Source organism: Lactuca virosa, chromosome 8, assembly GCF_052849685.1.
Source record: "Lactuca virosa cultivar CGN04683 chromosome 8, Lactuca_virosa_CGN04683_v6, whole genome shotgun sequence".
In the NCBI taxonomy this organism is placed as follows: Eukaryota; Viridiplantae; Streptophyta; class Magnoliopsida; order Asterales; family Asteraceae; genus Lactuca; species Lactuca virosa.
The window spans coordinates 187,013,594-187,028,079 of NC_136433.1; the positions used below are offsets into that span (position 1 = coordinate 187,013,594).

The 14,486-nt window shown below is 39.7% G+C and overlaps 2 protein-coding genes across 2 annotated transcripts; one reads left to right on the forward strand and one right to left on the reverse strand.

Annotated features, from left to right (window-relative positions):
• Window positions 1-577: 577 nt before the first annotated feature.
• Window positions 578-2,824, forward strand: LOC145132260 (uncharacterized). The gene is made up of 3 exons (XM_079066978.1): window positions 578-897; window positions 1,259-1,692; window positions 2,198-2,824. The coding sequence occupies exons 1-3, from the start codon at window positions 733-735 to the stop codon at window positions 2,637-2,639; spliced, it is 1,041 nt and encodes a 346-aa protein (XP_078923104.1). The 5' UTR covers window positions 578-732; the 3' UTR covers window positions 2,640-2,824.
• Window positions 2,825-6,275: 3,451 nt separating this feature from the next.
• Window positions 6,276-7,327, reverse strand: LOC145134461 (Calcium-dependent lipid-binding (CaLB domain) family protein). Its single transcript, XM_079069306.1, has one exon. The coding sequence runs from the start codon at window positions 7,263-7,265 to the stop codon at window positions 6,465-6,467; it is 801 nt and encodes a 266-aa protein (XP_078925432.1). The 5' UTR covers window positions 7,266-7,327; the 3' UTR covers window positions 6,276-6,464.
• Between the last annotated feature and the right edge of the window lie 7,159 nt (window positions 7,328-14,486).

A 14,486-nucleotide genomic window follows, 5' to 3' on the forward strand; every position in this document is an offset into this window, starting at 1 on the left:
GAATGATTTTATCACATGTCCTCTTCTCCTTCATTTTGACACTTGTCATTTTTTAGATTTTTTTGAATTATTTAATATCCAGTTGTCATTTTTATAGTTTTTTTCTTTTTTATTAAAATTCCGCCTATTAAATGTCACATCATATTAATTAATTTTATAAATATATTAATTAATATACATAATAACTTTCTATTTATGAATTCCTCTTTCTATTAATATATTAATTAATGTATATGTATATTAATGTAGATAGTAAATTTCATTTGGGAATTCATATTAATTAATTTTATTAGTATAGATTAATTAAAACCAAATTACATAAATAGTCCATGCGGTTTAGCAAATGTCACAAACTTAGTCGTTACTTATTTTTTTTATGAAAATGGTCTTTGTGGTTATCATAATTTGCGTGAATGATTTTTTTTTGTTCACACCATTAGTTTTGATCATTTTAATAAACTCGTGTAATACACGGATCTCACATCTAATACTGTTAATATAAAAATATAGACCGGGGTCCAGGTGTTGTCTTTTTATTCGTTGATTCATTCATTCCTTTCTCAAATATACACTCCTTCATTCATCCTCTGTTGCCAACAAGGAACAGAGAAAGCGAGAGAGTCATTTCCTGAAGCCCCAACAAACACAATCCAGCTGCAATAAAACACCTGAAAATCTCATCACTAAGTTTACTTTTATATACAGAGAGAAAGAAAGAGTTAGAGAGCAGCCATGGGTGTGGATTACTACAAGGTTCTTCAGGTGGACCGAAATGCTAAAGACGATGACCTCAAGAAAACCTATCGTAAACTCGCCATGAAATGGCACCCTGATAAGAACCCTAATAACAAAAAAGAAGCCGAAGCCAAATTCAAAACCATCTCTGAAGCCTACGATGTATGTATTCTGAAATCAATCGATCAACATATATGTTTCAATGCCGACATGTATCGAATCTCATATAATTGTCAATTTAACAAGGTTTTCAACTGAATTTGTATAAATTTTTGAAATTGATTGGGCATACATTCAAAGCGATCAATGTATACAAAGGTTTTTTTATTGAATTCATAGACTTTTGAAACCGATTATTATAATTTGAATTGGGTATAGATTCACAGTTTCACACCGATCAATGTGCATTTACATATATGTAAACCTAAATTTTCCGAATACGTGATTTTCAAGCAAGGGTTTAATGTATCGATAAACTTTTTGAATCGATTACTGAAATTAGATCGGAATTACATACGTTCAGGTTTTGAGTGATCCGAAGAAGAGAGCCATTTATGATCAGTACGGCGAGGATGGATTGAAGGGGCAGGCGCCACCACCGGGCCCTGGTGCGTTTTCCGGCATGTCAAACGGAGGCTCTGCGACATTTAGGTTTAATCCTCGAAATGCAGATGAGATATTTTCAGAGTTTTTTGGGCACTCGAGCCCATTTGGGGGAATGAGGGACATGAGAGGATCACGTTCATCAAGTTCGTTTACCCGGAGTATTTTCAATGACGATCCATTTTCCCAGTTCAGAAGCGGTGGTGGTGGTGGAGAAGGGTTCCCCGCCTCCGCCAGTATGCCCAGTAGAAAAGCCGCCACAATTGAGCGACCATTGCCATGTAGCTTGGAGGATTTGTATAAAGGAACTACAAAGAAGATGAAGATTTCACGAGATGTTGCTGATCATACTGGGTGAGTTTGAGTTCTGGTTTTCATCTTTGATTTTACTTTCCAAAATTCTCAACTCAAATTATGCATTCAATTTGATTATCACTTGTTTCTTTATATGTCAAGTAATTGCATGAATTTTCCCATAGGATTATAATTGACGGGTTAAATACAAAAAATAACAATGTACTTAAATTTTCTTTTTCTTATTAAGCCCTCATACTATTAAAAAAAATCTACCCATATATAAAGCACTACCTATCAAATTTTTTTTATTATCATTACATTATATTTTGAAAAGTCTACCCAGTGTGAAATCACACACTGTATATGGGAGTTTCAGTTCCAATATAGATGGTTTCCCTGTGGCCACTAGACTCTTATGTCAGCCACCTAGCAGACTACTATGTACCTGATTTATATCTCATATGATTCTTTTGGGCTTATGTGTCAGCTTAGGGTTGGCAAAAGAATAATTTTTTTTACGGATACATTCAAAAGGACAAAATACTAAGCGTTTTGATTGTAGGAGAACAACTACAATGGAAGAGATTTTAACAATAGATATAAAAGCGGGGTGGAAAAAGGGCACAAAAATAACATTCCCGGAGAAAGGAAACGAAGGGCGAGGCGTGATTCCTTCGGATCTTGTTTTCATAATTGATGAAAAACCGCATCCGGTGTTAAAAAGAGATGGAAATGATCTTGTGATGACCCAAAAGATATCATTATGTGAAGCTTTAACAGGTTATATTGTGCAAGTTTCAACACTTGATGGAAGAAGCTTAACAATTCCTATAAACTCTGTAATTTCCCCGAATTATGAAGAAGTTGTCAAAGGAGAAGGGATGCCTATGCCTAAAGAACCCACAAAGAAAGGGAACTTAAGAGTTAAGTTTACTATTAAGTTTCCTTCAAGACTTACATCGGATCAAAAAACCGGCATCAAACGACTTTTGACGTGTTCTTGATTAATTTTTCTTTTATATTTTTTTGCGGTTTTATGAATGGGATCTTGGATTAGATTTTTTTATTGGAGTAAGGTATTAGATCTTTGAATGTGTTTGTGTGAATCCTATGATGTTTTTAGATTTGTATATGTGATGATTTGGTATAAACGATTGTTTTTAGATTGTATATGTGATGATGTATTTTTCTCTAGGACAAAAAGTGTGATTTGACCAAACTATAGGGACTAAAACTGTATTTTTCTCTATCTTGTATTAAAATTTAAAAATAATTTTAACTCTTTATTAAGATACACGTACCAAACGCGATATCTTTAGACGTCTTTAGATAATGCCTCGAAGTGTTCAATTAATCAACCGACCACCTAAGAAAAGCATAATACTAGCATTATTCTTTCCCATCTATAGAATTCCAAATATACCCCTCATGATTCAGGAATAACATATAAAATAATATTTATATGTCTATACCTTTTAAACATCTTTTGTCCAAAGTCGTAGTTTCATCTCAAACAATCGTTCCAGTACTACCTGCACTAGAAAACATTAGTCTAGATATTTACTAATTTACTTTATATTAAACAACAATAGTTTAAAATATTTGTGCTTAATTAACAAGCTTAGCAGCAAGGTTCAAACGGAGTCAAAACAGCAAAAACAGTTCGTTAAAAATTAGTTTGATTATGCACATAATTACGTTTTAGGTGTTTTGCCTCTGACTTTTATGTTTACTAAGGTTCAAATTGGTTCTTAAAATATTGTTTAAATATCTATTTACTTATATTTTTTCTATTAGTTTAAGATCATAAATACTTTAACTTGTTTCGATCGTGTATGTATATTAACATCATTATGAACCAGTACAATAGGTTTTTTATGATAATCAACATGTTTTTTTTTTCAAATTTACCCAAACGTTTAATTCTATTACAAATTTAGTCAATTTTTTTAATAATTTTGACCAACTTTTTGTACGTTTTTTACAACTTTGTCTTCATATATTTCTTTACAACTTCCACTTTACACGTTTTTTTAAAACTTTGTATTGATATGATTTTACATGTTTTGTACTACTTCATTTGAACAAAATTTGAGTATTACTAATGTATTAATTCTACTTTGGAATAGATGCTATTTGAAAACTGCGGCCTCTTGGTCTCCATTAGACTATGTGGTACAGGGCAGTTAACCCCCGTTATTGTCGACGTGGAACGCCCTTAACAGCATGGTAACACGCCCAACACCCCCCCCCCCCCAACCCGTTGTGTTGTCATCCATTGCCAAGGTAACGAGCTGCAACGTGTAAACTGGCGACGAATTCGAATGTTTTCAAATGGGCTTTGACCAATAAATGGTCATTTTAGATAATAAAAAAAATAATTAATTTTTATTTATCTATAAATACATACATTCTATAACGAATTATTTCACCTTATTATTTTCTTTCTCTGTGTTTCATAAACTTTCAATACTTCCAAAAAAATGGATTTGTTTCATCTGTTCCACCCGTGCAACGATGATGACGATGACGATATCTTCGTCACTACGATATACCAGCATTGTACGAACGTGCTACTACAACCAGATCCAACTCCTCTGTTAACAAGACTTGCGATGTTAAATAGAAATCAAGAAGAATGACACCAACATCTAGTTTCCAATTATTTTGCGGATAATTGTGTCTACCAGCCACGCAATTTCAAAAGAAGGTTTCGTTTGCGAAAAAGTGTGTTTGTACGGATAGCAAACGCCTTGGCAAAAATGTCTTGTTTCTTTCAAGTTTTGTAATTTATAAATCTAGATTTTACATAATTTAAATACATATTTTTACCTATTAAATATACGTTTAGGTATGAATTTTCCAAATGAGATATGATGCTAGAGGTAAGCAATGATTCACATGGTTGCAGAAATGTGTTGCAGCAATTAAGTTTATGGCCATGGGGGAGTTGTCTAATTCTATTGACGATTATATGAGAATGTCCGAGAGAACTACAAGAGAAAGTTTGTATAGATTGGCGAGAGTTGTTGTAGAAACCTTCGGTGATTTTATTTGCTCAAACCTTCGTTGAATGATATGCAACAACTATATGCCGCACATGAAGAAAGAAATGGTTTTCCAGGTATGCAAAAAAGCATTGATTGCACACACTGAAACTGGAGAAATTGTCTCGTGGCGTGGAAAGACCAGTATGCAAGTGGTCATCATGGAACGCCTTCGTTGGTATTAGAGGTTGTTGTTTCCTAAGATTTATAGTATTGACATGCTTTTTTTCGGGGTAGCGTGTTCCAAAAATGACGTCAATATTCTTAATCATTCACCAATATTCGACGATTTTTTGTTAGGAAATGCACTGGATGCTCCTTTCACAATGAATGAAAATGAATATAAGTTTGAGTATTATCTTACGGACGGAATATATCCAGCATATTCCACATTCATGAAGGCGTTTCGACACCTAGTAGAACCAAAAGACAATTTTTCAAGAGAATGCAAGAATGACCACGTAAGGATGTGGAACATGCTTTTGGATTTCTAAAGTCAAAAGGGCACATAATTGAACATGCAGCACGACCATATCAGTTAGAAACTCTACGAGATATTATGTATGCATGTATCATAATGCATAACATGGTGATTGAAGATAAATGACGAAATATTGCGGAGTATATGGCTACGAAACCCAGACACGTGTAATTTTAACTAGAGGTAGTGGAGTATTTACATAGATTCGTTGATATTCAAGACGCATGAAAACAAATGCAACTTCAAGATTTGACAGATTATGTATGATGGTAACGAAGATGAATAATTTTGGAGCAAAAAAGTAATATTTTTTGTTTTTAAATGTTATTTGTTTTTTTAGAATTTAAATGTTATATTTAATAAAAAAATTAGGTTTTATTTAAATAACATGTTTTATAAAATTAATTTTGTTTTTATAAATATTAAAAAAATAAACCTAAAAAAATGATAGCATGCAATTTAGTGGATGTTATAACATGTCGAGGGTTTCTTCACTTGTTGTTATAACACCATGTATAACATGACATGTGGGGTGACAACTTTTGGATATGATAACATGTTTTAACATGTTGCTCACACCCACTAACTAGTCTGAAGTCGATGATGTTTACCCTTTTGTGTGATTGACCGAAAAAACAACCCTTTTTCTCATCATCCTTTCGATCGATGCTTCTATTTCAAGTAATAAAAAACGTGTACAAAATGTCTCAAAATAAAGTGAAAAATATGAGAAAACAAAAGAATTAAAGAACCAATAAAGTTGTTAAAAAAAAAAGGCTAATGTTCAGATTTATTCTTCAATTGTTAATGTATTTGTTTTATTCACTAAACTTGTTTTTATAAATCAAAGGTCATTCAACTTTCAAAATTATATCTATTACATCCTTATGATTTGGTATGGCATTGTTATAATTGTTATAATGAAGTAATATACACAAACAAAAACAAATTAAAGAACATTAGACAACCCAAAAAAGTAACGGACTAAATTAGACAATAGTTTAAAGATCAATTTCAGCTTTAAGTTTTTAGCCTTTAACTCAAATGAGATATTACGAAATGAATCCATCTATGAACAAGCTAAAGCTACATATCAATCAATGCATGTAATGTAATTAACTTGGATCATACTATCATTTATCATTTTCAACCTGTAACAACTAACAAGTAACAACTTCAATTCATGCGATTCTTGATTTTTACTAATGATTAAAAACACATTAGACAAACATCATCGATTCCCTTTTATATAAAAGTAAACAGAAAGAAAAAAAATAAAAAGATGGATAAAGTCTAATAGTCTATTCGTCGTCGACGTCGTACCCGAGATCATCCTCAACTTTATCGGCGGCATCTTCGGCGATTTCATCTTCCACATAATCAACCCCCTCCGCAATCGCCAGCCCACCCACCAATCCCGCCGCCGCACCAACCGCCAGTCCAGTCCCCATCCCATACTTGCTTTTCTTCTCCTCCTTATACTCGACGTACGACGGTGGTTGACCACCGTAACCAGTAGACTGCCCATAACCAGGCTGACCGTATTGCGGAGGAGCACCGTATGGAGAATACGGATACCCAGACGGCGGTGCAGCGTAGGGATAACCCCCACCGTAAGGTGGCGGTGCAGCTGGGTATTGTGATTGTGGTGGTGGAACGCCGTATGGAGGTGCGTAGTAAGGATCCGGCGCACGATAGCTGGGTTCCCTAACGGAGACTTTCACCTCCAACTTCCCGTGAGGGCGGCCGGAGGGACGTTTGAGTTTTAAAGTATCGACATAATACTCACCGATTCCGACCTCATCAACGACGTCCTTGAGTTTGAGCTTGGCGGAGCCGATCAATGGCTTGGTGTCCTCCGCCGCGTTAGCATGAACGATGTCGATGTAGAGAGTGGAATCCTCGATTCGATCGTTGAGAGGGATGATGAGTTTTTGATCCCACACCGGTGACTCGTCGCCTTCTTCATCGACGTGTGTGGAGCATTTGTTTTTCGGGTCAACCCAGACGACGGCGTATGGCTTGAGAGGTCCGTGCCGCCAGTTGACGTTTTTGAGGTTTTTGGCGGAGGAAATGGTGAGGTCTAGTTCGTAACGCGCCATGATTCGCCGGAGAAGGAGGGAAATTTGGGTGGTTGAAGTGAAGTGTTGCCATGGTGGATCGAGGAACGGTATATATAGTAGTTGCTATGTGATTGTTATCGAAGGATCGCGAGAATAATGCCTTTATTGGGTATGTTTAATTACTTTTATGCCCTTGTAGTTAAGAAGAAAAATGTGGAATGGGATTGTCAACTATTATTGGTAGATAAAAATATATCGTTTTAAATAAAAATTAATTAAAAAATATGGATATGAAATTTTATTGCGTTTGTTTGAAATGTCATATTGCCTTTTTGCCTTGTGCGGTGGAAATAAAAGATTAATGAATATGAAAAGTAAATAAAAGGTTATTTGATTTCTCAAATTAAAAGGATATGTCTTTCTTTCATAAATGGTATTTTTATTACTTTTTAATACTTTTCAAAGGATGAGAACTAATTTTAAAGTAGCTGTGTTTGTATTGAACGACATGATTGTCTTAAACTCTAATCGAGCTATAAACACAAGTAAGTAGGCTAGGAGACGTGGGGGTATTAATAGAAGATGAACAATATAGAAAACCATAAGTTTTATAATTAGAAAAAAAAAATTCAAATTGATGTTATTATGTTATCTATCTATTATCTAGTTTTTATGTATAATCTCAACATTAATTTTTCATATTTTTGTCAATTTTTATTGATGGATCTAGAGATTCATCCTTTCCAAAACTATCACCAAAGTTTCTTAATTTTTGATAGTTTTCTACTATTAGTTTATGTTTTTTTTAATTATTTGTTTCATCTCGTAAAAAAGAAAGAAAAGCATTTCTACTAAGGAAAATGACTAGGTAACACAACAAAATTTTGGCTGTCTTGGATTTGTCACTAACATATTTTTTTTTTGCGCAATTACTCCTTAAAGTATCATTTTATCTATTAAATAAGGGAAACATGCAATTTAACCCAGTTTCACCGGTTATAATTATCCTAGGTGGCTTTTTATTTTTTATTTTACATTTTCCTTTACAAATCAAATCTAAGTTTATGTGACTTTTTTTCTCATTTTACTTTTCCTCACCAATCGTGCACCGTAATTGTTGGCGTGCTCATCTTCATAAGCAACAAAAGTACAAAACGATTTAGAGGTGGGAGTTCATGTGTATGTCAACTCCGTCACATCATACGAGATCAAATCAGGGTTTACAGACAAAGACATCTTCTTCTCCGATCTCAGCACTAACAAACTGTTAAAAACTCCCCAAAAACTTTCTTTCTGACTTCTTTCTTCGTAATCATCTCCGACGTCTCCTTCACCAACCATTTCAGCGCCGTCTTCAAGGGTTCATGGTGTCTAAAATCGAGTTCATGGCATCTTTTATCGACTTTCTTCACATCCAGATCTTGATATGTTTGCTTCTTCAAGTTTCTTCCATCTTCAGGTTTTTAGGTTTTGAGTTCTAGGATTCGATTATATATTGATTTCAAGAATCGAGTTGATTGGATAGAGCGTGTGACAAAAAGAAAGTTTTGGGAGTTTTTAAAAAATTTCTCAGTTGGTGGAAGTTAAAGATGGAAGATGGTGTTTGTGGGGAGGTAGAAGAATCACGGCCGGTCCAAACGTATATGGGGCCCGAGGCGAAAAGAAAAAAAAAGAGCCCCTCAAAGACAAATATAATAAAGATTCAAAAAAATATCATTTATTCTTCACTATAGAGTTGTTTAATTAGCAATAACAAGCAAGCAAGAAATTGTTTATCTTTTGAGCTACTTTGAGTTTAAACCAACTTTAGGCTCTAAAAATCATTTAGGTAATATATATATATATATATATATATATATATATATATATATATATATATATACACACACTACATAGCCTAGATATTTTGGGCCCCCTGGAGACGTGGGCCCTGGGCGGTCGCCCGGGTTGCCCACCGTCTGGACCGACCCTGAGAAGAATTCAGGATTCTTGGCATGGGTGATAGTTGGTCAGCTTAATTTCCTGATGTTCAATGGGTTGTTGAGATTGCACCACCATCGATTTCTGGTGCCTTGTGGTGGTAGTTGTCGCTGGTTGGACTGGGCCAATGTTCTGGTAAGCGGTGGGGATGGGTGGGAGGTTGTTGCTACTCCTGTACGTACCTCAAACTGAAGTTGCAGCTGCAACCGGCTGGGAATGAACCAAGATTGTTCTTATGTGTTCAACTTTTCTTTCGGTCTTACTTAAACTAAATATTCTTAGCCTAGTTTTATGATATATGAGTATTTTTTTTTAATGTTATAAAAAATGGAATTGGTGTGTTTAAGGTGCATTAGAGGAAGATAAATGGTGGTGGGGGAGATGAGAGGTGGAAGGTGGTTATGATAGTGCTGGTGGAGGTGGAGGTAGAGGTGAGGGTGAGGGTGAGGGTGAGGGTGAGGGTGAGGGTGGGGTGGGTGAAACATCCCAAAAATACAACCCAAAAATTTCGTTTGAAACATTATCAAAAACCATAATCATACATAATCAAAGAAAAACAAGTGTCATGTATCTCAGAATCTTATATCAAATACTATATCAAAACCAAATGAGAAAATATCAGAGTCTAACTCCCAGGCTAAATTGTGGTGTGTGCCATGCCATCATCCCGAGCCCTTCCCTTTGCTAGCTGAAGTACCTGAAACCAAAACTGAAACTGTAAGCACGCAGCTTAGTGAGCTCCCCCAAACTACCACATACCATACAATAACATATAAAGCACATACTGGGCCTTGCCCACTGCATCGGACCGAAGTCCGGAACTGACTAGGGCCTTGCCCACTGCCTCGGACCGAAGTCCTGAACTGACTAAGGCCTTGCCCACTGCATCGGACCGAAGTCCGGAACTGACTAGGGCCTCGCCCACTGCATCGGACCGAAGTTCGGAACTGACTAGGGCCTCGCCCACTGCATCGGACCGAAGTCTGGAACTGACTAGGGCCTCGCCCACTGCATCGGACCGAAGTCCGGAACTGACTAGGGCCTCGCCCACTGCATCGGACCGAAGTCCGGAACTGACTAGGGCCTCGCCCACTGCATCGGACCGAAGTCCGGAACTGACTGAACATAGCATATCATAGCATAAAATATGAACACATATACTGCATACTGCATCGGACCATAGTCCGGAACACTTAACACATACCATGCCTGTATCACAAAGACACCAAGCATACTGAACTACTGCATCGGACCGTAGTCCGGAACTACTGCTAACTAAACGGACCGACATTGTGGCCGTAGACCCGTTCCTACTGGAAGGAAAACTCACCTCGTAAGGCTGGCTGCTGAAATGTTGCTCGGGAACTGTCTGACTGCTGCTCCGGTAACTCCCTGGCTACAATCCCCAAAAGACACTTAATCAGACACCGGTAACTATTCTTAGGGTAAAATGACTATTTTACCCCCGGGTCAAAGTCAACAATCTGTTGACCTGACTCGCCGAGTTGGGCCGACAACTCGTCGAGTCCCTATCTTTTCTTCTACCCCCTTCCCGACTCTACTCGTCGAGTTTAACCAAAACTCGACGAGTTCTCCTTCTTAACAGATATCCTGTCATCTTCATCCGCCTCGCCGAGTTGTATGAACAACTCGTCGAGTTCACCTTCATCATAAGAACATGTCCAGCCTGTGACTCACTGAGTTGTATGAACAACTCGTCGAGTCTGTTCTTACGGGTAAGGAGATTGTCTTGGACTCGCCGAGTCAGGGCGTAGACTCGTCGAGTCCCTCTACACTCAGATCTATGTCTTAACTCACTGAGTCTTTACTCCACTCACTAAACAGACTCACTACTACTGAACAGGGAATCTAAGACTCGCGACCTGACTCGCCGAGTCGGAAGAACGACTCGTCGAGTCCTTTACATGCAGTTTCTATTCAGTCGATTCTAATCAGTTCTAGCACATCCAATTCATAGATCTGGGCTTCTGGGACTATCTGAACACGTAAAGTTGCTAACTTTACATGTATCTATGATGCAATGAAGCAATTACACTCAAACTTGGCTATTATGGGGGTTACTTGTCTAGAACAAAGCCATGGCTACCAAAAAGGCAGCCTTCTTGAGTTCCTGGAATTCAAGAGAGGCTAGATCCGAGGTATGGCTTGATACAAAGCTTCATCACTAAGGATTTTGGGTTTTTGAGCTCAAAACCAACAATTTGGGGACAAACTAGATCTAACAATTCCATAATCAAGATGAAAGCTTTATTACCAGAAAGGATGGCCAAAGAGGAGTATAATCTGGATCTACTTCTTCTTCCTTGAGTTCTTCTACCTTCTCTTTCTTCTTCTTGCTCAAGAATGCACCAAAATTCCTTCACAAGGCAAAGATCACTCACACACACTTCAAGGAGGCTAGGGTTTTGGGAATAAGTCTCTGAGAGGTGAAGGAGGCTGGCTTGGGGCTATAATGGTGTTTAAATAGGGTACACACCCTGAAAACTATGGCTTCCTCCAGACTGGCGGACTCGTCGAGTCGGGAATATCGGACTCGTCGAGTCGCCACGTTAATTCCACGTGCAGAACCGCTGCTACTCGACGAGTTAGGCTACCGACTCGTCGAGTAGCTTCTAAAACAAGAAGTATAATAATAAGAAATGCGTACCAGGAACGGAGCGTTACAGTTCTCCCCCACTTATCTTAGACTTCGTCCTCGAAGTCTGCTGTCTCTGGATCTGAAAATAACTCCGGATAATGCTCCTTCATCTCCTCCTCGGTCTCCCATGTCCACTCCGAACCTTTCCGGTGCTGTCACTGCACCTTCACTAGCTGAACCACCTTGTTCCTCAAGGTCCTCGTCTTCCGATCCAAGATCGCAACTGGTCTCTCGATGTAATTCAGACTGCTGTCAACCTGAATATCCTCCAACGGTACAACTGCTGACTCATCCACCAAACACTTCCGCAACTGAGACACATGGAAAGTGTTGTGGATCTGGCTAAGCTCTGCTGGAAGATCTAACCAATAAGCAACCCGACCCACCCGGGCCAAAACCCTAAAGGGACCAATGAACCTGGGGCCCAGCTTGCCCCTCTTCCGGAACCTGATGACACCCTTCCAGGGTGACACTTTCAGGAGGACCATATCGCCTACCTGAAACTCCAAATCAGAACGCCTCCTGTCGGCGTAACTCTTCTGCCGACTCTGAGTCGTCTGGAGCCGGCTACGAACCTGCTGTATCAACTCTGTGGTCTTAAGCACCACCTCAGTGCTCCCCATGACTCTCTGACCGACCTCGCCCCAATAGATTGGGGTCCTACACTTCCTCCCGTAGAGCATCTCAAAGGGAGGCCGGTCTATACTGGAGTGGTAACTGTTGTTATACGAAAATTCCGCTAATGGAAGGTACGTATCCCAACTGCCACCAAAGTCTAGAACACATGCCCGAAGCATGTCCTCGAGAGTCTGAATCGTCCTCTCGCTCTGCCCGTCCGTCTGAGGGTGGAAGGTGGTGCTGAAAAGAAGACGAGTCCCCATCTCGTCATGGAACCGCTTCCAAAACCTGGAAGTGAACTGGACGTCTTGATTTGATACTACTGAAACAGGCACTCCATGACGTGCCACAACCTCTCGTACATAAATATCGGCTAACTTCTCGGCCGATATACTCTCCTAGATCGGTAAAAAATGCGCGCTCTTGGTCAACCGATCCACTATGACCCAAATCGAGTCAACTCCACGTGCAGTCCTGGGAAGCTTAGTAACGAAATCCATGGTGATATCCTCCCATTTCCACACGGGAATGTCGAATGGCTGCATCTTGCCGTGGGGGTCTCTGGTGTTCTGCCTTGACCTTCCTGCAGGTCAGGCATCTCTCCACGTACCAAGCTACGTCCCGCTTCATGCAGGGCCACCAATAATCGGGTCGAAGATCTCTGTACATCTTCGTCACCCCTGGGTGAATGGAGAACCGAGACTTGTGGGCCTCATCCATCAACACCTGCCGTACTCCTCCCCAGTACGGCACCCAAACTCTCCCATGAAGGGTCAACAATCCTCGACTGTCATAATCGAAAGAAGCTACCCGGCCCACGATCCTCTCGCACTTCCGTCTTTCCTCCTTTAGGCCCTCAACCTATGCCTTTCTAATCCGCTCCAACAATGGAGTAATCACTGTCATCCTTATACATATATCTCTGATTGGGGCCGACATCGCCTTGCGGCTCAGGGCGTCGGCCACTACATTGGCCTTGCCCGGATGATAAAGGATCTCACAATCATAGTCCTTAACCACATCTAACCACCGACGCTGTCTCATGTTTGGATTCGGCTGATCCATGAGGTACCTCAGACTCTTGTGATCCGTGTAAATGGTACAGCGGACCCCATAGAGGTAATGTCTCCAAATCTTGAGGGCGAACACCACTGCCCCCAGCTCTAAATCATGGGTCGGATAGTTAGCCTAGTGAGGCTTCAACTGTCTAGAGGCATAAGCTATCACATGCCCTCGCTGCATCAACACTGCTCCCATACCTGTGATCGAAGCATCACAGTAGACTACGAAGTCATCCATTCCACTCCCTCTGGCAGAGTAAGAATCGGTGTCTCACACAATCTCTGCCTTAGGGTCTCAAATGTTGCCTGCTGCTCAGGCCCCCATCGAAATGCCACCGACTTCCTGGTCAGTTGAGTTAGCAGAAATGCTATCTTGGAGAAATCCTGGATGAATCTCCTGTAGTACCATGCCAGACCTAGGAAGCTCCGAATCTCAGATGGAGACCTCGGGACCTCCCACTGCATCACAACCTCTATCTTGGCCGGATCTACTAGTATACCCTTCTGGTTGACGAGGTGTCCAAGGAACTGCACCTCGCGCAACCAGAACTCACACTTGGAGAGCTTTGCGAAAAGTTTCTCCCTCCTCAGTGTCTCCAGCACCTCCCTCAGGTGCTCCTCGTGCTGCTCATGAGTCTTGGAATAGACCAAGATGTCGTCGATGAACACTATCACAGACTGATCTAACATCGGTCTGCATACGCGGTTCATGAGATCCATGAACGCGGTTGGCGCGTTGGTGAGCCCAAATGGCATCACCACGAACTCATAATGACCATAACGGGTCCTAAAAGCGGTCTTCTGTGCGTCCTCACCTTTGACCCACATCTGATGATAACCGGAGCGCAAATCAATCTTGGAGAACCAAGATGCTCCCTGGAGCTGATCAAACAAGTCATCTATCCTCGGAAGTGGGTAACGGTTCTTCACCGTCACCTTGTT

Excerpts from the sequence above, each read along its gene's own strand:
- LOC145134461 (XM_079069306.1), bottom strand. The coding sequence starts at position 7,265 with ATGGCGCGTTACGAACTAGACCTCACCATTTCCTCCGCCAAAAACCTC.
- LOC145132260 (XM_079066978.1), top strand. The coding sequence starts at position 733 with ATGGGTGTGGATTACTACAAGGTTCTTCAGGTGGACCGAAATGCTAAA. Across the intron at positions 898-1,258 it reads CCATCTCTGAAGCCTACGAT|GTTTTGAGTGATCCGAAGAA; the intron begins GTATGTATTCTG and ends ACATACGTTCAG. Across the intron at positions 1,693-2,197 it reads GATGTTGCTGATCATACTGG|GAGAACAACTACAATGGAAG; the intron begins GTGAGTTTGAGT and ends TTTTGATTGTAG.